Genomic DNA, 18,405 nt, shown 5'->3' on the forward strand with positions numbered 1-18,405 from the left:
TATTATCATTTGCTCCTTTTGGTGTTTAAGACTTGTTTTGAGCCTATGAGTACAAACTACAAAACTTTTTGAGCTGTTTGAAAAATGAAGTACAACTTCTATACTCCGAATTTACGATAATCCGAGTTATTTGTTTAAAAATTGCGATTTTTCAATCCACTGAATTAATGAACTAATTCTGGAAAAAAGGTTGAAGTTATCGAAGAAATGAGTCCCGAAATCTACAAAGAAAGTATTTAGTTAAATTTCGAAAATCGTCGAAAATGGGTCGAAATTTGCATGAGGAAAATTTCATTTTTGAAAAAATTTCCTAAAAATTCTGAAAAAATTCAGGGATATATGCATATACCGACGCGCTGATTCCAAAAATGTTGCATGTTAATGGTAACCGAGCAATATTTTCGGAAAATTCGGTGTGAAATTCGAATTTTTCGAAATTTTTAAAAATTGCGATATTGCAACTGGACGAATCTGGAAAAATGGTTTAAGTTGTCGAAGAAATGAAGCCAGAAGTGACTTCTGAGGCCCAAAATCTACAAGAAAATGTATTTAGTTAAATTTCGAAAATCGTCGAAAATGGGTCGAAATTTGCATGAGGAAAATTTCATATTTAGAAAAAATTCTTAAAAATTCTGAAAAAATTCAGGGATATATGCATATCCCGATGCGCTGATTCCAAAAATGTTGCATGTTAATGGTAACCGAGCAATATTTTCGGAAAATTCGGTGTGAAACTCGAATTTTTAGAAATTTTTAAAAATTGCGATATTGCAACTGGACGAATCTGGAAAAATGGTTTAAGTTATCCAAGAAATGAAGCCAGAAGTGACTTCTGAGGCCCAAAATCTACAAGAAAATGTATTTAGTTAAATTTCAGAAATCGTCGAGAATTGGTCGAAATTTGCATAATGGAAAATTTCATTTTTGAAAAATTCATCTAAAAATTCTGAAAAAATTCAGGGTATTGATCCCGGCGTGTTGATTCCAAAAAGATGGCGTGTTTATGTTCACGGAGGAATATTTTTTTAGAATGTCCATTGTTGCTTAGAATTCTTTAATTTTGTTTGTGTATGAAATTGTTATTCAATTCCCTTTCAGATTTTTGGGAAAATCGCTGATCCGAACAATTCCCCAATTAATTCGGATTATCGAGGTTCTACTGTACGCTATACGTGTAACGAAAACAACCAAATCTCACCCATGTTATGTGAAAAAGAGTAAATGGGCTAAAATTTTATAAATTTTGTTGTTTAGAACAGGTAAAATCTCACAAAAATGCCCCCCCCCCCCCCCCCCCCAAACGAAATCCTGTATTCGCGCTTGCACTAAAGATGTTATATGTTTAGAAACATATAAAAATCAATATACTAAGAATAAGCTTATGCGTTTTTCAAGGCAGTTTACATTAACAAATTTCTGGAGCTCTTAGAAAGTCTGGAATATTTTAGGTGATTAGGTGATGTTAATTATCTGGAAATCTTTACACCATAGAGATTTCTATTATGATTCAGTTATTTGCAAATGGTAAATGCCCGTGACGTTAATAATGACTGGAGGTGTCAAAAGGTGTGTCGCACTTTCGTCTCAACTTGTGAGACAAGGATGTCCGTTTAGTCCGAAGTTATTCTAGTTACTGCGATATTTATGGCTGAAATTTCTATATAATACAAAAACGGCGTGGCCCTTGCAGTATCCGGTACGTGGTGAGAGCGTATAACAAAGTGAGTTTGGAAAAACCAAAAAGAAAATGATATTAATTGTTGAGCTTGCGGTTAAAATGCACCAGTTAAAAAACCGGAGCGAAGGCCCAGCGGTTTTACTGCATCATTTTGCTCATTTTAGTGTCAGTCCCTAAAGGGACGTTGTTTCTAGGTTGTCTAATTACATTTTGCTTACGGGTCAGTAGTTTTGTTCGCGTTCAGAAGTGGAAAAATAAAATAAAGAGAATTATACACAGGTTTAGTATTTAGTAATAAAATAAATGTCGGGAAAGTTCGTTTAACTTTTCCAAGCTATTTAATTAATTCCGGGACTTACGACCGTACTGTCGTCATTTCCATGTAAAACGTGTTTTTGATAAGTTTTTGTAATGGTAATAGAAATGAAATATCGTGCAGTGGAAGTATTAAAACCTGAAACAACCAGCAAACCCACCTGTAAAAGCCAAGAATGCAGAGGCTACAAGTCAAGTTCAACACGGTTGATGGTTGTTCAAGGTTCCGCTTTCTCCCATCAGGTTATTCGAGTCTACACTTCCAGTGCTACACCGGATTCGTACTCGATTTGTTAATGGTGTGGTCATGAGAAATCATCTTGCAGAGTGTATGTCACCAGCGAAGAATTTATTCACCGCGTTAGCCGCAACCCACCTCCGTGTTTACCAATTTACATTTGTATTGCAAATTGCACGACACACTTCGCAGGCTCATGCAAATTTGCCCGAAATCTTCTTGACATAACAAAATTTTGTTTATCCGCAGGTTCACGCACCGTGAAAACAGAAAGATGCTGGATATTCGAAATTTTAGCAACAATTGCAAAACGCGATTTGAACAAAGAATCTTACGAAATGCAAACAACTTGCAACAATTACTCTGGACAGCTAAATGATGCAAGTTTTTAATTACTAAACCGATTTTTTAAGCAACTATGTGAGCGAACACGATCTAGGTTACATGGGCGGATATGGAGATTCACTCTCTACCATTACCACGATCACCTTTATTTTTGGAAATTACTACAATAGTCGAAAGTATCAACGCTAAATTAATCACCACTTAGAAAGCAATTTTTTATTTTTATGCTAATTCACTCATTCAAAAATAAAACAAAATTTTACCGATGTATCTTTCTTTCTCTCTTTTCACTTTTTTAATTTTATCTAGCTATTCATGTTTATTGTTTTCCACACGTGCTTTGTTTAATAATGTAATAATCTCATTTGTTCCTCAAATACACCCTTCTTTTTCATTCTGTTGTGATATAGTCTAGGAATATATTACCAGTTTTTCACATTACTTATTTATATTAACTAACTTTATATTTCATTTTCTTATATTTTATTTAAATACATTTTCATTTCTAATCAATTTCTTTCACTCTGCAAATTCTGTATATTTTTCACACAAATTATCAAAACGATTAAAATAAAGTAAGTGAGTCCATTGTCAGTTCTTGGCCTCAAGCCTACTTAAAGTGGTGAAACGCGCCCAATCAGTATACTTCTAGACCTAACCCCGATCAAAAACCATATAACCACGAAGAAACGTTTCACACTTTTTGCCGAAGAAACTCTAAACCCACGATCCAGTAAAGCCACTTCTTGTTTGGTAATAGTCAACAGTCTTAATCCACGTCTTGGTGGTGCCTTGTACTAGTTTTTTGTCAATTGTTCTATTTAAACCCTTTCTGCTTCCAGTTCCAAAACGCTCTAGACTTATACTGTATGACTTATGACCTATGGAGGTCCAATATTTTGATAATTGTACGTTAATAACACAAAATATATACTAATTGTTGAAATAAGGTAACTATACAGGTGTCTTATATTAATTTGTTCTTCGTCCTTTTCGTCACCTTACTTTTAAATGTAATGTTTATTTTTATCTTCATCTGTGACACCCCCCTCTAGTAAGTCCTTTGAACACTACATATTTGTCATTACAGTGAGGGAAACTTTATTAATTTCTCCGTAAATTACCCCAAATTAATTCCAAAACCCATCAGTTTTCCAACCAATTTGTCACTAGTAGAAGATTAATTGTAGACATTTTTCCCGCAATTGCCGCGACTTTTTAATTTTAATTAAAATTCGTAGAACCGTGACCTGTAATTTTTTATCTTCTCCTTATTAACGATTTCCTATTTTCTTGTTAATTGTCGCCTTTACCGCGACAATCAATAGTCCGACTCTTTTCTAAAACATCAATCACGTTTAATTTAACCGTCAATAAATAATTGCTGCTGCACATTTCCCATCTATCAAAAATTTTTCAGTTAGATTCCCGCTGGATTTTATTCTACTGACATGTACAGTTTTTGCAAACTATTTTAAAAAACTCACATCCATTAACAGGACGTGACCATGCATTTTTTGTTTATTTTCCAGTCTGGGGAAGATAATACAACTAAAATAAAATTGCCCCAACTTAATTAAACCACATATCAAATAAACGGGTTTTTTTCAGCAAACTGTTCCGTTGCTAGAAGAGGCAGATAAGAGCTCTCCAACTTCTTCAAACATTTGATTAGAGTAATTTTGTGAAAGAGTCCACAGTTATTTTGCGTAGTCAATATGTATTGTTACACTCTACTGACTCCCTACACTTTACAATTTTAACATTGCTTTGTCACTGTGCGCATATTAAACCCCATTGCAAAAAAATGTAATCGAAATATTCATGAACACGAAACCGTATGTCCTTACTAAAGTCAGATGCTACAACTGTCAACTGAAATGTCAGTACTTCACTTCGTGTAACATATCTCTTTGTAGTGTAAAAAACGACCTTAAGTTAATGGTTACGTGACTTTGTCGACGTTTTTTTGATTATATAAGAGTAACAAAATAAGAAAAAAGGTATGAAATCATCTCGTCTGTGGTTGACGGCTAGGCGCCACGCTAGAGTAGTTCCATTGATTCAGAAATAACGCTTCTCGGTAATTACTCTAGAATTTACAAATAAAAGAAAATTTGCCATTGACCTACGTCTGCAGAGACGACAGGTCATTACAGGAATCTATGTCATGAGGGCAACCCGTGATTGGTCTTCACTCTTCACTTTACAATTACAACGTCCATACGTACAATTACAAAAGACCATCTGTGTTAAAATTTATTATGAGTTTAATAAACCAAAATTCGTCAATAAAGACCTACACACGCGTGCGGTATATGTGTCACACATTATTCAATGGTAATTTTATGCACACAAGCTAAATTAATTCGATTCCAGTAGCTGCATTTTAAAGAAATACTGAAACTAGTACGCGAGTGGCCTCTGGTAGCGAGCGAGTCAACTAACAAAACGGCGCCAATTTGAAACTAAGACGAAACGAGCTGTCCTTCGAAATTAACGCACATAAGTACGCGATTTGTTTCTTCTCCCAGAGCCCATGCGGTTACAATCCAGTACCATCCGGCTATAGGTAAGTGGGAAAAAGCGGAACCATCGAAAGTCCCGTTTTTGACAACTCGAACACCCTTAAAAACAGTTACAACGTTGTATTATATGTTATAATCTCGCACCTTTCGAACAGGACACTGCATGGGTGGATTAGCCAGTTTGACAAGAGGCGACCAAGGTTTATTTTCTGCGTTGATTAGGCGACACAAGTGGTTAATATTTATAGTTTGGTATTTTTCGCAGGAATCGAGAGCCTCTCGAGACTGACACCTTTTTAAATCCAGTTTCAACTAAAATATCGTTTTCAGTTGTTTAGAAACGGGGTTAAATAATAAATATTACCTTTAAGTCTTCAGAAATGTTCTCCTTTCCAACGCAAACCAAAGATATCAAGTGAATTTTGTTTGAATAAATTAGGTGGATGTCTCTCAAAGTGATAGGTGCATTTTCATACCCAGAACACACTCCTTCGAATTTATAAATTCTTATTGTTTTCGGTCGCTGGAATTACAACCAAGTACTAAAAACTATAGAGTAATTTATTACCAGAACGTCCATCACGTTTGCGGCCACTGTTAGCCAAAAACCCAGCAGTGCTAACTTTGGTAACGCCATGGTAACGCTTAGAAACTGTTCAAAAAACGGTTTTAATAATCGCGTATCGCTGCATCTATCAAACAATCAGTAATGATTTAATTACCAAAAGGAAATTAAGTATGTCCTTCACCGAGTCATTAATTAATTCAAACCCAACATAATAACCAGTGTTTATTACATAAAAAAAGTACACAATGACCTAACCCGAATGTCAGTCCATTACCACGAGTCTAAAATATATTCATAACATGAACAATAACCATAACAGATATTTTTAATGCATTGACTGTTACAACTTTGAACGGATATCTGCAATTTGTTTGGCGGCTGTGCGCTGCAATTCGGCCAGTTTCAACGCCAAACCCATATTTCCTTGGATTTTCACTTTTCCTTGGAAGAATGCCTTTTGTGGATTCAGTTTCCCGGTGATCAAGTCGACGATGTCGGCGTCGTTCACGGTAAAGGTGACTTGAGGTTTCACTAAAAAAATAGCAATAATATAATATCAATGCAAACGGTTTCACTATAACCAATAACAGCAACTTTATTTCCATACTATTTTATTAAATGCACTTTATTTTTAATATGTCAAAAATTTATATTATTCCATTTGACATTAAATAGGAAGTTATCTTGTCAAACATCAACTTACATAAGTTACTTTTTTTGTACACTTGTAAAGTAACTGATTAAGTCAGCTACTACTTGTTTTTAATACAACTGATTAAAATATAAAATATTGATTGCTCATAATTAAACAATATGCGAAATAAGAATATTTTATACAAATCATTGGTAGTTTTTTGTTTCTCGAAAGTGATAACCTTGTGAGATAAACAAGTGCAAAACAGTCATTGTTTTTTCTAAATTATCCCACTGCAAAATACAGTCCAGATTGTGTAATGACGTTATTTCATACGGTTGTGCAGACAAGTCGTGAGAAATGAGAATAAAACATGTACAATGCAGTATTATAACTAACGAATGTTCCGAATATTTTTTAGACAAACAACTACTAATGTTTGGCAGTTCTAATTTGTTTGAATTTCAAAGCGGGCCTTGATACCAAAATAATTTATAGGTACGTTGTATAATGTAGCGATAAACCAAAGTGTAGTTTACAGTGTATTTTATGTGAAACCATGCAATAAAAACTTCGTTATCAGCCACTTTCACGTGGTTTTTACTCATTAGAATTGTGCTATATCTGTTTAAACATTCAAATAACAACGCAATGGGTCAAATCAGTACCGATAATACAAAAAATTTAAAAACCGCGACTCACCTTTTGAGTTAAATTCAATACTACCCTTGCCAACTTTGGCATTAATAACCCAATATCCCTCCTGCCCGTTCGGCTTCTTCACTTTAAACCCATAGATTCCTCTATGTTTTTCAATCAAGTTGTCTTGGTCATTCGCCATTGCCTGTTCCAGAATTTTCAAATATGGTGCAACAATAAAATCATTTTCGTTGACTCCAGACGTATTTGCTGGAGTGTTTCCACCCTTGCTTGCTTGAGGGAATCCCAGCCGGTACAAACCGACGACAACAGCGCCACCTAAGCCAATATTGTGTTGCAGGGCCAACTTGACTCCTGGAACCTGTCTGCCGCCAGCTTGGCCGCGCAATTGCCAGCATAATTCGGCGCATTGCGCTAATCCAGTAGCCCCTAATGGATGCCCTTTGGAAATTAAGCCCCCGCTGGGGTTCACCACATACTTCCCACCATACGTGTTGTCGCCTCTGTCAATTAGCTCACCAGCTTTACCCGGTGGACAAAGACCCAGCGCTTCATATGTGATCAATTCGTTCGCGGAGAAACAATCATGAAGTTCCACAACTTGAACATCAGTGGGATTGGTGTTTGTTTTTCGGAACAGGCGATCAGCTGCTGTCTTTGTCATATCATAACCAACCTATTAATAGAAGTCAAGAGTCATTGTTTTCTGGTGTTATGAAAGCATTGAATTGATAAGATAAGACTTACCAATTTAATGCAGCTATTTTCAGCGAAAGTGGACGGAAGATCCGTGGCCATTTCCATGCCTAGGATTTCAACAGCTTGGCCCTCAAGACCGTGGCTTTTGACGAACTTTTCTGATACGACGATGGCGGCGGCGCCGCCGTCGCTGGTGGGACAACACTGCAGCTTAGTCAAGGGACCAAAGATTTGAGGCGAGCCCTTGATTTGGTCCAATGAATACTCTTCGCGGAATTGCGAATACCTGAATTTTGGGATGAAAAGAGACAGAACGAGAGAGATGGAGATACATACGGGTTGTTGACGGAATGCTTGTGATTTTTGTACGCGATTTTGGCGAAATGCTCGGGTTTGGTGCCGTATCGTTTCATGTGCTCGATTCCGGCATTTCCGAACATTTGCGCGGTCATTGGGGCCTCGTTCATTTCGGTTATTTCTGCCATAAGCTGGACGTGTTTATCAAGGGGGTTAGTGCGATCCATGAACTAGAATTTTACATAAATAATTAAGAAAACTAGTTTTGTTGGTTTACTTTTGACGATAAACTGCCTCTTTCCATTTTTTCGAAACCCACAGCCAATATGCAGTCATGTTTGCCAGATTCTACAAACTCTTTGGCTAGAAGTAAAGCTGTAGATCCGGTTGAGCAGTTATTGTTGACATTGAAAATTGGAATACCCGTCATTCCGACTTCATACACGGCCCTCTGGCCAGAGGTCGAGTCGCCTATAATTTTTTGTGTAAACAAACCAGAATAAAACGAGCTCGTGGATTAATTACCATAAACATAACCACACGTCGCTACTTCAACTTCTGAAATTTTTACTTTAGCGTCATCGAGGGCCTTGGTGATGGCTTCTTTCGCGAATCCCGGATAATCATCTCCCCGTTTTCCCGGTTTTTCGAACTGGTTTTCAAAATTACAATTTTCGGACTTTCATGTTGGCAATGGACTTACCTTTGTCATTCCGACACCGACAACAAAAACTCGAACCATTTTTGCGAAATTTGCGTATCACTCTTGAAAATGTCTTACTTGGGTTGTTGACGCCTTTGGACTGACGTTAATAACAATACTGCAAAACAATTTTACGATAAAAACTTGCTGAAAGTCGACTTTGACACTTCACCTTATTATTGTACGAAGCTCGATTGTGATTGGTCGGGAACTAAAAGAGAGTTCACACTAGTCACGTCACAATTAAGGGACTTTCACCTTCATTAGCTGGCTCATTAACATGCATGACTTTAATAAAGTTAGTACTCATAAACTCTCTTGTTGTTATCAGTGGGGCAAAGTTTAAAAATCTCCACTTGTCATTCTGATATAATCTCCAATTGTTTATTGTTTTCATTTCAATGAAAAAAAAATTGATCAAGAATAACTTTATTTTTACAATTTGGTATATTTTATACACGTCTTTGAAGCATAAACAAGTTATTCAATTTTTTACAAAAATAATTCACATCTTGGCCACATTCTAACATTTGATTCAACATGGTGGAAATAAATCGAGTACCAATAATGCACAGAATAAATAAAATCTGTCTACTTATTGCTGCAATTAAGGCTGACAAGTTGGAAACCAACCAAACTCTCTATTTTATAAGTTCTTCATACACTACTCGTTTCTAAACTATTTAACATAATTGACATAAAGGGACTTATATTTAAACTACAAATCACTACCAAATTACTGAAACTAATTTAATATATCTCACAATTATAATCGGATGGAAATTGACTGGCAGTTAAGGCCATTTTGGCACATTCTCAATGCAATTTGAAATTTCTCAATAACTGTTGTGCAAACCCTGAGTCTTAATTCATAAATTTAACCTTAATGAAATCAATATATAAAATTTGCACATCCAGTTAAATTTGTTCTTTGCTCTAGACAAGATCGTTGGAAATAAACAAGGAACATATTTCTAGTTACTCTTTTTGATCAACAAGTTATAAAAATCTGGGGATTGTATAAAAACGGTAAAAAAATAATGCAACATCCAACTCTCTCTGGACGCCACACAAGACTTATAATACAAACCAACAAATCCTCCCTTTAAGAAATATCGAAGACAAAAAATACACAAAAGTTAAAAAAATACAACATACAATTACTCTTAAAAAACGACTAGAAACTAATTACATATACATATACAGTATCAATAAACGGTTAAAAATGACGTAAAACTGGGAAAATCATCATGTAACCTGGAAAACATTTTTCAAATCATCAGGGAGAGAGCTAATAATATCTTGGAGTCTTTGATTCAACTTCTCCTTTACTTTTTCGTTAACAGGTATGTTAATTTCGCGGCATTTTGTTATTTTGTCTTTAATTTTTAACATCATATCAACAACTTCCACTTCGGGTTTACCCTGTACCCAGTCTTTTAAATCCTACGAAAAAAATAAACAACGTCAGTTTTATTACACATTTAATTAAACTTACAGCATTGGAAAGCGCTTCCAAATGCAAGGCTTGCAACTTCAAAGCTAGGTCGGTGTATCTCATATTAAACCATCCATTAAAATTGGGGGATCTAAAAAATTTCCTATACAACCCAATCCAGTCACCTTTAATCCCCGTTGTGAGTTGCGGCCCGGCCGTTTCTAAAGTGGCAATAAAGTCGTCGGGATTAAAAGGTAACGGAGTTGGCGCTGCCTGAAACAAAATCATGTACAACCACTCCCAACACCACGAACCGCATACCTTAAACGGTGATATGTTTTTTTGTAATGGCATTAAACTAGCGATATACCTTTCTAAAGGTATCATAAAACTTTGCGTGAGCTCCAGAAGATGTCTTCTAAGTAAGGCCGACTGCACCTCAAACGGTCTCCTGGAAGTCACTCCGGACAACAGCTTCTTAATAATATTTTTATCCTTTTGTAAAAAAGGCTTATATGTTGTATATACTCCTGGACTATTATCCAACATCTTCGTGTTGGCGTTTTTCTTAAGTTTAAATTTTTGAGTTTGCCCTTAAATTCGCTATGAGTTTTCAAATTGTTGCAAATGAGTACTACTAACCTAAGTCATTTCCTAATCTTATCGTATGAGGCCAATGATGAAGTATTTTAGCAAAAAATGGATTCGTCACACCTAAAACTACCGGCGGAGGTCCTTGTACTTTGCTTGTAAATTGCTTAAATTCGCTATCATGAATCGTGAAATAGGGCCGATAATCGCCGCAAAACTTTAATGGAGAAATTATTCTGGAAAAAAGAATGTCTGCTAAACTCCGTGTCGAATTCAATTACATCACAAATGTCAAAAATTTGCTTTTAATTTTTATGAATGAGATTTCATCAATTGTGTCAACAAAGAATATGTTGTTTTTAGTATTCTGCATTTTAAATTCTGTTAAACCATGCAGTGTTTCAATTCTTAACTTACTTGTTAAATATGACAACACTGCACCAAGTTTAATAATATCTTCATTATTTTTTTTTGTATCATATGTTTTGACATGAATACAACATGTTATCACAAGTTTTAGTAAATTACATAATACATTACATGACAATTACTAATTTTTAAAAATTTACATATCGCCGCCTGTACACCAAAACCTAGTACCTATTTTTCAAAGATTTTGGGTTTTATTGACAAATGACACACTCTTGATATTCCTACTGAGTACAGTAACTTATCATCTCAGTTTATTTTAATTACACTTGAAACTCTGATAGCAACTGATTATCTCTGACTACAAAACAACGAAATTTCATCCTAAACACCCTATATCACAGTCAACTGCGAAAATATTTCATTAGTAATAAAAAGTATTGAAGTACTTTAACATCTTTGACAGCTGGCAATATTATAAAACATAACCTCATTGTACACGACAACGGCCTTCACGTTTGTAATTATATGAACCAATTCACGACATACTTTATTGCATGGCCATCTGCGATCTTAACTTAGTTACTAACGCGTCCTATCTAGATTTTGATACAAATACAATGTGGTCCTAAAAATACATTTCTTGCTTGTTTTAATGACAGTACAGATGGCTTCAAGGTTAGAACTGTTTCTTTAAGTTAATGACGCTATTGTATAACGTAACAAGTAAATATTTTAAATTTGATGATCTCATTCTATGTACTTGAAATTGTTACAATAATTCAACTGTCACATTTTTATTATACAACATATATACCTAGTTAAAGCCAACACCATAGACGAACAATGCGTTGGAGAAGTGGCCATAACAACTAGTGGTTCAGACGTGAGCACCAGCTCCCATAACATATGAATATGCGACAAAACTGGCTGCAAAATTTCAAAATAATTCAAATCTTCTACTGGGGTCTGTATCTGATTTTCTGTAGGTTCAGTCAAAGCAGCTAGTTGACGTCCAGGCGAATTACTATTCGACTGAGGAATATGTATCTAAAATAACCGTAACGAAGTTGACGCTACAACAAATAAAATTACTTACTTGAAAAACTAAACCTAACAAAGGAAGATTGAGCGTTTCTCCGGGGGCTGGAGGGGGCCACCTCTCTATATTACAACAGGCAGCTTCCAAGCTAAGTTCACCGTGCTCAAAATATTCAGGCGCCAATAAACTACAGATTTTCATAAATAAATTATTAAAAGGAAGTCGGGTTAAAATAACCACACTCTATAAAAAAAAAATTCAGTTGTGGTAGTTTTAGAGTGTTGATGTACCTTTTGAAAATAACCTCTGGGTATCGTGACATCCTTCACTTGTCTGAAATATACATAACCCCAATAGTACGAAGAATGGATTTGCAAAATGGGGGCACATTTAGTGTTATATTGCAGATGTTCGTCCCGACGCGTATTTTTCCCTGGGCTATTCGGAAGTCTGATGATAAAAGTAGTATCACCCATGCACCCTGAATTTGAGTCCGGAAAAGCCAGATAGCAAATATTTGAAATTTCTTGTTTAGTTAGGGTCACATGTCGTGGGTATATTCCCTGAAAGTCGAATTTAGGTTAAGGTTACAAAGGTGAACTAATACCTCAAGAGCTTGTCCCAATTCTAAATCAAAATTAACAATGCAAATACAGTGAATCCAATTTTCGAAATTTTCCCAAGTATACTCTTCAACTTTCACATCGTTATTGCTCGTTTTCGCTTCCAGGTTTGACATAATGAGGAAATCACATGAACTTGGGTCAACTAACTTAAAACCATATTTTCTTAAAATTATCACTAACTTCGGATCAACGCAAATTTATTGTCACATGCTTTAATTATAAACATTAAAGGGTTTTTTGTACCCCAAAACAAAAACATATGTCAAAATATCAACAACAAGCGGTGTTGCCACGCTAACACAGACACACGACGGGATTTCGTCAGAGATTGTCGGAACGTTTCGGTAGGAGTCGGAGCATGTGCTAGATTTAAATTACGTGCAAAAAATAATTGTTGCTTTGTACCAAAATTTATAACCTATTCCTATTATTGTGTTAAGATTTATAACGAAAACTATGATCATTTATTATTTTATTTTAATGCACTGTTTTATGCTCATTTATTTAATTATCATAATATGCTAATGTTCTATCTCGTATTTAAGATTTTTAAGAAGTTTAAAATGTCTAATGAGACTACTTTAGATTAAGAAATGATGTAGATCGATAAAATTGACAAATTGGTCGATTTGGCAACACCGTCGAGATGCGAAGTTATGCAACCAGTGACGCCACCACAACAAATTTAAATCCCCACTACGGAATCAACATAATCCTTGGACTTTAAATATTTAAAAACCCTCCTATTTAAATTTTAAAGCTTGGAACCAAACGACCCAGTGGATTTTTCACGATTCTAAAAAAAAAACACCGTGTGCTATAAAACCGTTTATTGAAAAAATGTTATCGATACATACCAAACTGTTCATTAATAAATACTTAATATAGTAATAACTGTTATAAGAATAAACATCACAATGTTTTCTAAAGCATATAAAAGATTTTAATTTTGACATAAATAACAATATAACTTTCAAGTTAAGGATTGGAAGTACTGAGTCTAAGTTTAAAAGCAAACTAACTACAAAATTCACTCTTTGGACTATTTTTACAATCCATTGGAATTAAATATAAAATAGCTGCTGATGGATGTAAAAGCGTCTTTGTACTGCAGTAAACCTGCTTAGATCGATTGTACTAAATTACAAATACAAAGTCTGTAAAAGTGCAAATTCCTGACAAAACTTGTGCGTCCTTAAAATTACAACCTACAAAAAACCAACGTCGATGCAGATGTACACAATAAAATACGAAATTAATGAACACAACATAAAAATAAAATATTGTAAATTCATATAAATATAAAATTACATCCTGTCGACTGACAAGAACCCACAATATCCTTAACTTCAGAGCCTATGATAATCTAAAACGGCAACCTCAAAGGTCACTCCTAAAATAACAGAGCACATTTGAACAACATATCACATAAGAAAATCAAAGTCTGTAATTATAGTTAACACAACTTTTCTGTCCGTTTTTCAGCTCCACCAAAGCTATAGCACCTTGCATATCATCACTCGTAATTTGCTTGCTCTTGCCCCCTTGCACGCACACCAGAACCGTGGGGCGCTTCTGGTTCTCCACGACGACCTGCGGCTCCACGTACTCGGCAAGAGCGACCGGTTCGATCTTCACATCGTCCCCATCGGAACTAGGCCCGTCCTCTCCCCAGTTAATCGGTCTGGCAAGATCCTGGCTGGAATCCATCAACTGTTGGTCCTGAACCGCCTGCAGCCAGCGCTTTTTCGGCCCTTTGGGCAACTCAAAGTTGTGCAGCGAAGTCCTCGGCGACGACGCACTCTGGCCATTTTCGAAGTTTTCCGAATTCACGGACGCGTTATCGTCGATCTCGGATTTGGGGGAGTTTTCATCCGGGAGCATGTAGCTGGAGTTGGGGGTTCTATAAGACGAGGATTCTTCGCGTTTGATTCTGGATTTTTTCGGAGTGGTTTCTAGGTTGTCCAAGTTGCTGGAGCGCTTGTTGTTGCGTCTGGAAACGAGCCTGTGAAAATTTGATAAATTGGGGTTTGAGAGTACAGACTTTTCGAGTTTTATTAGCCACTGTCGGACTTCCGCGTTGTGGCCTTCATCAAATTTTTTCTCGAAGGTGCCACCTGGTGACGTGAAGCGTTTGAGTTGTTTGTCGGGGTGTTCGGGGCAATGACGGTTAGCGTGAGTGAAGCGCTTGTCGCAGTTCGGCGAGGAACATATGAAGGGTTTTTCACCTGTGTGGAGTCTTTGGTGTGTCTTGAGTTGTCCGGATTGGGCGAATTTGCGCGTGCATCGGGGATAATCGCACTCGTAGGGTCGTTCACCTGGGCGCAAACACACTCATTTTCGGGATTTAAAGGGCACCTCACGCTTACCTGTGTGTGTTCGTAAGTGGGCTTGCAGAGACTTTTCCCTTGGAAAGACTCGATTACAATAAGTACATTTAATGGAGCTCGGAGAGGTAGATCCTTCTAGAATGAGAGTATTTAAGATTTCGGCCCTTGGGCGGCCCCTTCGAGTCTCGCCTGGCGAAAGAACTGTATTTTCTGTCCCTGGACTCGAGCTACCGTTAACCGGTCCTTTGTCCAACGAATTTAATACTTTAGGTTTCAATACTCGGTTAGGCGGTGTTATATTCACATGATCATCACTATTAATCGTTAATTTACCGCGTTTGGGAGTACGAAACATAATTTAAAGGGTTTTAAGTCACTATTTTTACGATTTTTTCAACGACACAACGCCAACCAAAACAAACCTTACTTAATTAAATGCTCTTAAGTCACTGAAGATGGCGCGCCAAATTGGAGGGAAACAACAGCATAGCCAACATTCAGACGCGATTTCACTGCCGAAGAACTGTAAATCCTCAGTTAACCTCAAATGTTACACCACTAATTTTCCAATTCGCGAAAAAATCAACAGTCATATGAGGCATCTTTAGCTTTTTTGCTGCAAAAAACTTCACATTTTGTTGACTTTTGCCTGCGATTCGTAAGAGGAAAAAAACCAACACGGAGACAATCGTTGTTTGATTGATTACTAGTGACACCTGTATTTAACGTTTCGAACATTTACTTGCTTTCTTCACCAGCTTTAAACACTGTTTTTACCACTGTCGTAGGTATCTGTTACCTTTTGACATCACAACAATAAGTTAAAAGTCCTAATTTATAAACGATTAAAGCTTCTTTACTGCGCGTAATCCTTCAAGAAAAGTCACTAAAGCAATTACGGATCAAGAATTATCTGAATTATAAAATCACACATTCATTAATTTTTTTGAATCATCCCGTATAAGCAAATCCAAAAAATATGAATGTACAAGCACAGACTCATCATATTTTGTACATTTGAGACAGTGGTTGGAAGTAATTCAATTACAAGTAATTCATTACTGCAATTCAATTCCTTTTCAAGTAATGAGTAATTGTAGCGAATTACTTTTTTTGAGTAATTCAGTCAATTCTACAATTACTTTTAACCCAAATACTGGAAAATATTGTTTTGTTTTTTTCTACTAATCGTTTACTTGACCTGCTGGGATTATTATACCTAGTGTGATAACCCAAACTTCCCGCCTTAAATTGAGACTTGAAAAAGTTTGAAAGGCCCACGAAAAAATTCAAAAATTCAAAATTTGGCCTTGGCTGTGATCGTCTAACAAAAAAGAACCTACGTTGTGTTTTTTTTGGCAGGGAGACGTTCTTTCATATAAGTGAGCATACCCTGCGTGTGAGTCGAGAACGCAAGAAATAATAGACAACATTTTTGGGAAGGGGCTGCGAACGAGGGCGACACGGACTTGCCATCTCCTCAGCCCCAAAAATCCCCTATCGTATAATACATTGCAAATGAAACACCTTAAAAATATGAAAGAAAAGACAACAGCGAATTGACAGACGTACACATATGAAAACCAAACAAGTACAAAAACCCTACGTTTATGTTTTGAATTAATGCAAATATTTGAATATCACAAATTTAATAAAAACAAAGCAAAATCTGAATTAAAGTAATTGGATGCAAATACTCGAGTTATTACGGGCTTGTGGCGTCAAATTTAAAGTTACGGCAGTTAACAGGAGCACAACAAAAATACCCCTAGCATAAGCTGAGTTTGGGGCTCCCGGTCGGGGTCGTTCTCCCCGCATCTCTCCAGAGATCGGAAGTCACGGCTATAAACAAGCTGACAACGTCTCATCGTCCAGACCGTTCCCGCCTGAATCTATTCAAAGCCTGCATCCCTGGTGCAGATGGAGCGACAAATCCTGCTAGCCCCCACTAGGAGCCGCGCCCTACGCTTCTGCTATGTGTTTCGGTGTTATTTAACCTCAGTTCCATTTTAAATGTTCAATTTCTTATAACTCTGATTTTAACAACAATTAAACAAGTGTTGAAAGATTCAAGAGAGCAGTAAACGACATTTAAATTCACCATACAATCTTGGTGAATTTTAAACAACAAATAAATCATATGTGAGATTAAAAGTTGACATCAAATAATTTATACGATGGGAACATTCACCAACAAAATATTTACAAAAGAAAACTAGCAAAGATTTAGAAGTAAACTTGTGCAAATAAAAATATTATGTGAGGTTAGAACTGCAGCGAATGAAATTTACGTTCAACAAAGAAAATTACTGAGGTTAAGATTGTGAGATAGAGAAATATTGCATGAGGTGAAAAATTGCAAAGTTAACAAAATTTACATGAGATTAATACTTGCCACAATTTATTGGTTACTTAAAACAATTTACTTTGAGAGTTTAAAATACCGTGAACTGGTTACATAATAAATAAACACAAAAATATCCAATCATCGTTGCGAGGAAAAAGCGTCTCGGTGATGTAAATTTTAGCGTTGCGAGGAAATACCTCGATGATGTAAATTTTTAACGTTGCGAGAAAACGTCTCGATAATGTAAATTTGATCGTTGCGAGGAAACGCCTCGATGATGTAAATTTTAACGTTGCGAGGAAAAAGCGTCTCGGTGGCGTAATCAATCTTTAGGGTGGCGAGGAAATGCTTCAGTGATGTAATCAATCTTTAGCGTTGCGAGGACATGCCTCGATGAAGTAATCACTCTTTAGCGTTGTGAGGACATGCCTCTATGATGTCAGCATGATAACGATGGTGATAACGATGATGACCGCCTAAGGGGAGAAATGATTTTAACCCTCGGTCAGTTCGCGGTATGAATTAGTTAGTTTAACTGCCGTAAATGAATTATTAGCAATCTTGTGTAAAGAATTATGAAGTGTTTACCACGCATCCGCTACACCAAACAGAAACATAATGGCACATCCCCCTCTTGTCATGCCGCTAGCCGCTAGATTGTCTATCAGTACCGCCCTCTAATCAAAACATACAGAACTACCCCAAGTGCTACGTGCATATATGGTTGCCTACGTTTAACGATTTTTTGATTGAATTCTTTCTTTCAAATTCAAATTATTCAAATGTGATTTGGCGCCACAAAAGTATACGTCTGATTGTAATGAACTTCACACCGTTGAAATGAAAAACTTGATTTAGTCGTTCGAATGAGAAGAGAGGGGATGGGCGTAGCTAGTATTTGCTAAGATAAGGCTGATTTTGGCAAATAACATACCTTCCAAGAAAATAAAGGGTGGGTGGGCGGGGCTAGTATTTGATAAGATAAGAGTGATTTTGG

The 18,405-nt window shown here is 36.3% G+C and overlaps 4 protein-coding genes across 4 annotated transcripts; all 4 read right to left on the minus strand.

The window, feature by feature from the left end:
• Window positions 1-4,868: 4,868 nt before the first annotated feature.
• On the minus strand, window positions 4,869-5,748 carry LOC135141854 (uncharacterized). The gene is made up of 4 exons (XM_064073388.1): window positions 5,673-5,748; window positions 5,469-5,627; window positions 5,249-5,416; window positions 4,869-5,203 (listed from the first exon to the last, which is right to left on the minus strand). The coding sequence occupies exons 1-4, from the start codon at window positions 5,739-5,741 to the stop codon at window positions 5,045-5,047; spliced, it is 555 nt and encodes a 184-aa protein (XP_063929458.1). The 5' UTR covers window positions 5,742-5,748; the 3' UTR covers window positions 4,869-5,044.
• A 133-nt stretch (window positions 5,749-5,881) lies between these two features.
• On the minus strand, window positions 5,882-8,913 carry LOC135141383 (sterol carrier protein 2). Its single transcript, XM_064072439.1, has 8 exons — window positions 8,838-8,913; window positions 8,666-8,783; window positions 8,488-8,614; window positions 8,240-8,433; window positions 8,002-8,192; window positions 7,714-7,951; window positions 7,009-7,642; window positions 5,882-6,203 (listed from the first exon to the last, which is right to left on the minus strand). The coding sequence occupies exons 2-8, from the start codon at window positions 8,702-8,704 to the stop codon at window positions 6,013-6,015; spliced, it is 1,614 nt and encodes a 537-aa protein (XP_063928509.1). The 5' UTR covers window positions 8,705-8,783; window positions 8,838-8,913; the 3' UTR covers window positions 5,882-6,012.
• Window positions 8,914-9,078: 165 nt separating this feature from the next.
• On the minus strand, window positions 9,079-13,019 carry LOC135141476 (protein DENND6A). The gene is made up of 8 exons (XM_064072608.1): window positions 12,713-13,019; window positions 12,396-12,668; window positions 12,163-12,348; window positions 11,881-12,113; window positions 10,746-10,930; window positions 10,425-10,696; window positions 10,164-10,376; window positions 9,079-10,111 (listed from the first exon to the last, which is right to left on the minus strand). Exons 1-8 carry the CDS (start codon window positions 12,842-12,844, stop codon window positions 9,914-9,916), a joined length of 1,692 nt encoding a protein of 563 aa, XP_063928678.1. The 5' UTR covers window positions 12,845-13,019; the 3' UTR covers window positions 9,079-9,913.
• Window positions 13,020-13,546: 527 nt separating this feature from the next.
• On the minus strand, window positions 13,547-15,765 carry LOC135141573 (pair-rule protein odd-paired-like). Its single transcript, XM_064072796.1, has 3 exons — window positions 15,101-15,765; window positions 14,776-15,049; window positions 13,547-14,724 (listed from the first exon to the last, which is right to left on the minus strand). The coding sequence occupies exons 1-3, from the start codon at window positions 15,414-15,416 to the stop codon at window positions 14,169-14,171; spliced, it is 1,146 nt and encodes a 381-aa protein (XP_063928866.1). The 5' UTR covers window positions 15,417-15,765; the 3' UTR covers window positions 13,547-14,168.
• Window positions 15,766-18,405: the final 2,640 nt, after the last annotated feature.

Source organism: Zophobas morio, unplaced genomic scaffold (genome assembly GCF_036711695.1).
Source record: "Zophobas morio isolate AGI-343-1 ecotype UQ-CSIRO unplaced genomic scaffold, CSIRO_AGI_Zmor_V1 ptg000044l, whole genome shotgun sequence".
NCBI lineage: Eukaryota > Metazoa > Arthropoda > Insecta > Coleoptera > Tenebrionidae > Zophobas > Zophobas morio.